The sequence below is a fragment of the Myxocyprinus asiaticus genome, chromosome 49 (assembly GCF_019703515.2).
Source record: "Myxocyprinus asiaticus isolate MX2 ecotype Aquarium Trade chromosome 49, UBuf_Myxa_2, whole genome shotgun sequence".
Lineage (NCBI taxonomy): Eukaryota > Metazoa > Chordata > Actinopteri > Cypriniformes > Catostomidae > Myxocyprinus > Myxocyprinus asiaticus.
Window position 1 is genome coordinate 8,794,292 of NC_059392.1, and position 8,706 is coordinate 8,802,997.

Consider the following 8,706-nt stretch of genomic DNA (forward strand, 5'->3'; position numbering starts at 1 on the left):
ACATATATATTGGCTTTATATATATATATATATATATATATATATATATATATATATATATATATATATATATATATATATATATATATATATATATATATATTAATACTGAAAACAACTCTTTCCCTTTAAGCAATTCTCCCACGTTAGTATTTAAATATGACTCATCGCCATAGCGCTCAACCATTGGCCATTACGGGTTTGGCGGGGTGTGATTCACAACTGAGGCAGAACTCAACTCGAGATGTGATTGGCTAGTGTAGTCGCTGACGCTGAAGTATAAAACCGAGTTAAAAATAGAAACGGTCTCATTCCTCCCCAGACTGTTGTTGGGTGCAGAAGAGAATGCGTAAGGTAGCGAAATCTCGTGCTCTCACCCAATAACACCAATATTCAATTTTGTGAATGACAATGAGGCTTTCGTATTTATTGAACGCCCCCCATTTTTAATACAACAACAACAACAACGTCATCCCAACACTAAATACGGGACAGTTTGATATAAATTACTCGTCTACAGGAGGGAAAAAGTACTTGTTTATTTTATTTGGCACTTGGACCTTGTTAACTTTTTTTTTTTCTCTCTCTCTCTCTCTCTCTCTCTCGCGCTGTTCGCGAATTTACAGTCACATTTTGGGAAGAATCCTGCGAGGAAATCACGCGAACGGACCCAAACGCCCGTCGAACTTTGTACGTAACTGTGACCTTTAGTGGAACGATTCCAGCCATGGAATACAAAGTGGAAGCTCACCGGATTATGAGTATTTCCTTAGGGAAAATCTACAACTCTCGCGTCCAACGAGGGGGCATTAAATTGCATAAAAATCTCCTGGTATCTCTGGTCCTTCGGAGCGCTCGTCAGGTGTACCTGAGCGACTATTATAGCGGCTCTTGCCTGAACGCTCAGAACGAACGCGAAGGAAAGGAATGGGAAGCTATAGACTCAGAGCGGGAGAAATTCCCGCCCTCCGCAACGGAATGTGACCAAGTAGAGAGCCCTGCGGAACCCCAACCAACTGAACGGCGCCAAATGGACGACGCTTTTGAGAAAGACCACGATGAAGAGATTAAACCAGACCCAGGGCATTGTACTTCCACTTTACAACAAGAGCAAAACCGAAACTCCTCTTTGGACTCTACTGACAACGTTTCATCTGAAACAGTACCGGTGTCTGAAACCATTAGCGAACCCAAGCAAAACCAGGAGAGTCCATCGGACAGTACTGTAGTAGAGAGGAAAGCAAACGGTGACCAATGCCAACAACCCAAAACGCATGTTTGTTCAAACAGGAAAAGGAGCGCTGACAAGTCACGCGGTGACTCGCCTCAAAAAAGGACCAAAGTTACTTCCTCAAACACGCCCGAAAACGAGGAAAGCGAGGAAATGGACACGAGCAATGTGTCCAACCTCATAACAATTTTCGGTTCGAGTTTCTCAGGACTTCTGAGCAAGGATGGCGCCAAACCCGAGGCTGAGGCGGAGGATAGTGACTCTGGGTCAGGGCAAATTTGCTGCGACCAAATGTTGAAAAACCTAAACCCGTGGACTACGGCAATAGTGGCTTTCTGACTGTAAAAACGTCGCATATGGCGTTCTGTACTGTACTTCTTATCCGGGTTGGCCTAAATGCTTTGGTAGCACGGGAAGGCGTGGGCTCAACGATGTAGTGGGACTTCCCAGCAGACACGAGTGTTGCTACCAAAGTACAAGCTCAGTTTGCCCTGGAAGATGTCTGGGTATACCTTTCTAGGGAAGGAAATATCTGAATGCTGGTGCTACTTCATGGGATTACACATTTTGAAACTTAAGTGTTCACTAACCTCTGGTTCAGTTTGAAAGCCATGGTGGTATTAAATTATATGCAAAAGTGTTATGCTGACTAATGAAGGTCAATTGTCTCATTGTCACAACTGAACCGATTCACAGCCGGTCACACCAAACTTGAGACTGTACGAGGCTTAAGCCACTCTTTTAATGTCTTTGTTTTATAAAGACCTGAACATTTTGTAAAATCAAGTGTTTGTATGTGTGTATATTGTTGCCTCATGTTGCATCCTGAATCTATGTATTTTGGTATTTGCTAATATGACCATTTACGTGGTGCTCACGTATTAAACAATTATGAAATGATTACTGATTCTTTCTCTTCTTTTTATGAGTGTAAAAGTTAATAACTGAAGGCCAGTGTTTCATGGTCAATCTATATGACACCCCATCTATTTGTTCAAATAATGTCAACATGAGTAGCTATTTTCAGACCTTTAGGACTCATTAAAATACACAAGTTATACAGTTGTAAGTGTTCCCCAGGGTTCAAAAAAATCTTGAAATATCATGGAATTTTAAACTGATGGAAATTTCTATTGTGAATATACATATTTATAGTTATACTCATTCTAAACTATTTCATCTAGAAATATTTATCATGAATGGAAAAGTCGTGGAAATTCTTTGATCAAAAGATGTGGGAACCCTATGTTTTAAACTCGTAATTTTGAATTTTAGAGTCCATGATATAAATTCCCTGATACCAGACGGACATCACCCAGACGTCTTTTTGATATGTGTTTACATCTGGAAGTCATATATTTTTTGGTTGTTTGCTCATCTCCAATACATCTATAAGACATTTCCTATCAATTAAACATATAGCAGATGTCTGTGAGACATTTATGATTTAGAATGTTTGTAAATCTGATCTTTTTAAGATGTTTAGCAGATGTTAATTAGAATCCCAGATACAGTCGCACACGTACATCTCAGAGATGTCTGTTTTACATCTTTTCATCTGGAAAGCATCACAATCTAATTAACATCTGCTAAACATCTTAAAAAGATCAGATTTACAAATATTCTAAATCATAAATGTCTCAAAGACATCTGCGGAACGTCTTATTGACATCCGAGACATACTGACTGACATACGTCTTGTAGACGTATTGCAGATGAGCAAGCAACGTTAAAAAATACATCTTCCAGATGTAAACACATCAAATAGACATCCGGGTTATGTATGTGTGCTATCTGGGTTGTAACTAGTATTTAAAACACTTTTCCCAAATGGCTAAGCATATTTAACAAGACTATTATAAAAGCTATTAAACCAGCCAAAGTGATCCAACAAGTTTGATGAGAACAAGAATGCTTAGGCTGATTGATCAGCTGCTATTCCAAATACTTTCTGGCCATTTTTACTGCGTGTTGTAAAGAGCTATTGTGCCCCTGAAGCATGTGTGGTATGCAGGGTTTAGTTTCAGCACAGTCTCTCAGGGCCTGTCTTTGGTCTCGGCTATTCAACACGAGATGCTGTTTCTTACAAGAGTGACCAGTCATAACAGAATCATTGACTTATAAACTTTTCATGCATAGATGTTTCATTTGAGCAGTCTTACTGTATTGCTAGTGGAGTCATGATTCATAGTTTAGAATAAGTCTGGCTTTCAGCTGAATCATGACATTTATTTAATTTAGTTGGGCAAGAATACATTCACTGAGAGAGATAAGTGGAAAATTAGTGAGTCAAACTTGAATTGGCCCCATTCACTTCTATTGTAAGTGACTCACTAACCTTGATTTTGCTTTTTTTATTTTTATTTTTTTAAAGAAAAGGAGGGACAAGTTTAATTAAATTTTTATGGTCATCAACATTATTCCACAAATGTTGTCAACTGAGCTTAACTTGTATTGAACCTGGAATAATCCTATATAGAGAGTTCCCACGGTCATGTGATACCCAGAAATATCAGAGAATTTTAAAATTGTGATTTCAAGGCCTGGAAAAGTCTTGGAAATCTATACAATTTCTAAAAAGTCATGGTGTATAACATAAGTGAATATACATTAGTTAAATCCCTCTCACAGACCCAGCTAGAAGAATTGCAACATTTGCTTCAAGCAATCAAATACCTTTTTTTAAATAAATAAATAATAATAATAATAAAAAAGCTACACAAAACAGTAGCAGACACTCTGAAATGTATTTAACAGTGTTGGTGGGAAACAAATAGCATATTGAATGCCACAACTAAAATTCATCTATAGAAAATTGGGCTTATTTTTATAATCAGTTATAATCAAAATTCATCCCAAAGGTGTTAACCAATGGCTTCCTAAAAACACTTTTAATGAGGAAAAAAGAAAATACATCATTAATGTCAGTGCTTGGGTATCTGAGGAATATTCACTAAAGTTTTATGCAGTTATGCTTAGCTCTCAAATATTTATTTGAGTATAAATTGTTCTTTGTGAGTGCAGTCTCTATAAAAAATATTGAAAAACCTTATCCAATAACCACAGATGCTTTAAAACCTCATGGAAATTCATTGGTCAAAAGGTGTTGGAACCCTCAAGTAATTTTTTAAAAGGTCAGATCAGGTAACAACAGCACATTCACTTTTGAAAGTGTGAGTAATATAAAAGAGTTACATTTAATTGCCTTTTTCTGTCAAACACTGACGTTAGCTTCAGCAGAAGCAGCTTTGTACCTGACAGCCACATTCTTTCACACAGACATGGTCAGCTATTGATAGACTCATTCCCCAGAGAAAGACCAGAAGGCATGATGACTAAAGCTGCTCTCTCACACTGCTTGTTTTAGAAATGTGGGTCATTCAAATCCCAGCCAGAACTAGTCAGCTGACCACACCAGCACGTAGCAGCACCAGGCGAAGGGGGTGTGGCCTGACGTGTAATGCCCATGATCCTTTGGGCTGACCTTAAACTTTTGATTCAATTTTTGCAGTTCCTTCTAAAACTTTTCTCTGAAATAGAGAAAAATGGCATTTGTGTTGTAGTTACTGCACTTTTCACACTCTAATTCTAAGCATTGTAGAGCCAAACACGTCTGTCACAGGACATATTACAGTCTAAGAAAACTGATTTCAGTCATAACTCAATTCTGACAAAATGTGTACAGTAGTCGGAAGTATATTTTATCAACCAAACTTAAATAAAACTAGGGTAATCTGATCTATATTAAGATCAATTTTGAGAGCATGCTGGCATGTTCGAAATGTTTATGGTACTTTTTATGGACTGTGTGTGATTGCATGCTTGGATGCAGTTAAACACATGCAGCTGTCCTCTTTAGCCTTGTTCCCGACTGGCTCTTTCTCCTGCATTCTTTTGTCCTGGAAGGAGGGGGGTTGGAGGAAAAGAGAAAAGTTGTGAAAACGTTTCCTGCTGATCTGCAGTATGAGAGCATTTGTGTTTGGAATGTTGAGTCAAAAGTGGAGAAATTTGGAGGGAAATGTTGGTCTAATGAAAGATTTGATGAATGCTTTGATACCAGCTCAAGAATAAAAACTTGATTGTTAGTGTGTTTTTATGAAGTCGCTAATTTGTTCTAAATGGTTGTAAGTGTATTTCAGTTTTCTGTGTGCCAGTTTGTCTCGCACACGGTGTACAGTACATCCATGTCTTCAGAAGTGATATGATAGGTGTTGGTGAGAAACAGATTCATATTTAAGTCCTTTGTTACTGTAAATTCTCCTCTCTGCCCAGTAGGTGGCGATATGCACTAGAGGTAGATCGATATATCGGTTTTACCGATTAATCAGTGCTGATAGTTGCCAAATGTTTATTATTATTATTATTATTTGTATTATTATTATTATTAATTAAAAATCACATAGGGATTTGTTGTATCTTAATCTTTCATCATTGACAACATTCTTCCAAATTTTTATCCTCACTTCAATGCATTTTTTGTTATTTTGATTAATCAAGTGTTCTAAATTGAAGCAAGGGCATGCAAAGAAAAATGAGACTATATGAAAATGTGCCCCATTGGCACAAAATTATTATATTTTTTGTTGATAAAAAGTTTAATTTGGTAAATACTTAAATATAGAGCACTGTAACATAGCCAAGTCTCTGTAATTTCAAAGTAAGTGTCCCTTGTGTGTTTTGGGCTTGTTTATAGTTAAAAGTCCCACGTTTTGCACTAAATCTGATTTTTTTCTGGTTATTATTGGGATTTTGGTTGAAGAATAAACTGCATCTTGGATTTTATTCATTTTGGACTCTTATAGCTACTTTGTCTGTGCCCATCTTTGTAGGGAAGTACTTAGATATTTTTTTAACATTTAATAAATGGATTTTGAAAACTACCGGCTGATTAATCAGTTATCGGTCTTTTCCGCCACCTTAGTTATCGTATCAGAAAAATCCACTATCGGTCAACCTCTAATATGCACGAAGAATGTGAATCACCAAAAACAAAAGAATGTGAAAGTGGAGATTAATAGTAAAAAAAAAATATTTTTTAAATATTGATATATTTTTTTACCCACACCTCTCAGATCGCTTCTGAAGACATGGATTTAATCACTGGAGTCGTATGGATTACTTTTATGCTGCCTTTATATGCTTTTTGGACCTTACAATTTCTGGCCACCATTTACTTGCATTGTTTGTTTTTTTTCTCTCTCCTTTTCTCCCCAAATTGGAATACCCAATTCCCAATGCACTCTAAGTCTTCATGGTGGTGTAGTGACTCGCCTCAATCCGGGTGGCGGAGGACAAATCTCAGTTGCCTCCGCGTCTGAGACTGTCAATCTGCGCATCTTCTCACGTCGCTTGTTGTGCACGTTACCGCAGAGACATAGTGCGTGTAGAGGCTTCACGCTATTCCCCACAGCATCCACACACAACTCACCACGTGCCCCACCGAGAGCGAGAACCACATTATGGCGACCACGAGGAGGTTACCCCATGTGACTCTACCCTCCCTAGCAACCGGGCCAATTTGGTTGCCTGGGAGACCTGGCTGGAGTCACTCAGCATGCCCTAGATTTGAACTCGTGACTCCAGGGGTGGTAGTCAGCGTCTTTACTTGCTGAGCTACCCAGGACCCCCCACCATTCACTTGCAAGAGCTGAGATATTTTTATAAAAATCTTTGTTTTTGTTCAGCAGAAGAAAGAAGGTTATACACATCTAAGATGGCCTGAGGGTAAATAAATGATGAGAGAATTCACAATTTCTTCAATACTAATACTAATGCTTGCCATAGTAAGCACCACTAAATAGAACAGATACTTTCAAGAAATGGACATAAGATGTGTGAGTTATTGGATTCTAAGTGACATGCATTGATCCTGTTTAATATGGTCAGTCCTTCCCTTCACCATAGAGTGGGGTGGAAAGCCAGCTGAACAAAACACCAGTCTAGATACATGTAAAGACAAGATCTTCCCCAGCAGTTCTTTTGTTCTGAGCAAACAGAAAGTCATGAAAACTTTTGCCACACATTCAGTAAGATGGATATCACCACACTGAGACATCAACTGGAGTGACCTATAAGCCAATTAATCAATGATCTCATCAATCTTCTTAATGTATAACTAGCCTCCAGCAAGTTAAACAGGACATGAAACAGTAGGACTGGGCTTGACAAAGCCTTTTAAGTAGTTTAAAGGCCTTTTGTGGGTTTGTTTACATTTGAATGTTTTTACAGTTTAATGTAGCTTGAAAGCTCTAGGAGTAAGTGCTAGAAAATTTGGTCTTGGTTTAGGGATTTTGAAAAAATTGATTAGGAGAATATATTTTAACATTTAACAAAAAATTACATACTTCACCTTAAGGCGTCTTGACCTAATAAACACTTAAGTATTTAACCAATATGTGAACTCTCCCATATTCATGTCATGGCTTAAAGGAGTCATCGTCCATTTAAATCAGCTTTGTGGGAACAGGCATTACCGAACCAAAACAGAAGCTTTAAAAACGCAAGCGAACAAACCATCTGCCATCCGCCAAAATATCAGACAAGCTTCCTGTCACAAGCTGCTCACTCGTGGAAAATAACCCCCCCCCCCCAAAAAAAAATCTGTACCAGCCAAGTCCATATAACATGCAAATCATTTTTTGTTTATGAAGACATCCAATATGAATCGCTTGGCAAGGAGTGACAAAATATGCCTTTACGTAATACAGATTATCTATGAGATTATGTCGTTTGGCAATTTATGAGAGATCATAAAATAAACAGGGAAACTACAGCAATACAATTGAATGGGGAACTGAAATCATAACCACAAAGCAGTTGGAACTTTGAAACTGGTCTACAATGACTTGATGCCCTCCCCCCCACCAAAGCAGAATCACGAAGACAATTCAGCAGTGATCTTTTAAAGGAGCAGAGAGAAAGAACCCTTGCTGTGGGGTGTGGGGTTGCTTTGGCCCCACTATTCATTCCATTTGACCCCTCCTGGAGCCCAGACAATCTGAAGTCTTTGTTTATCTTGGGAAACTGGCAGAGGACAGGAGGGAAAGGATTGGTGGGGGAGGGTGCGGTCGGGGGAGGGGTATCCTGGGAAAAATGCCAGCATGGGATCAGTGACAGGGCTGGGCTTCCTGAAACAGGAGCAGCCTGGGATGGCGAAGGAAGGGGTGAGGGGTGTATTTGTAGAGTTGTGTTTGGAGGGGGGGAGGGTCCACTTTTTAGGATCAGGCCAAAGCACTCAAAGAAGAGAGAGACACCACATGCGCAAACACTACAGACACTCATGTGAAAATGTCATATCGATATGTGTTTCCTGTTGGCCGTGGGGTCATGTTTCATTACATTACATTACAGAGAAACCCAGTGTCATCCAAAAGCTTTATAAAGCTTTACACACTAAGGCTAGAAACATGCTTTATGTAAATGCGAGCACCTGGCAATCGCATCGCCAATGTATGTTCTTGCGTTGCTGTGGCGGT

At 38.7% G+C, this 8,706-nt stretch overlaps 1 protein-coding gene across 1 annotated transcript; it reads left to right on the forward strand.

Moving 5' to 3' along the window:
• The first annotated feature begins 318 nt into the window (after window positions 1–318).
• Window positions 319–2,131, forward strand: ier5 (immediate early response 5). The gene is made up of 2 exons (XM_051694105.1): window positions 319–354; window positions 627–2,131. The coding sequence occupies exon 2, from the start codon at window positions 728–730 to the stop codon at window positions 1,568–1,570; it is 843 nt and encodes a 280-aa protein (XP_051550065.1). The 5' UTR covers window positions 319–354; window positions 627–727; the 3' UTR covers window positions 1,571–2,131.
• Window positions 2,132–8,706: the final 6,575 nt, after the last annotated feature.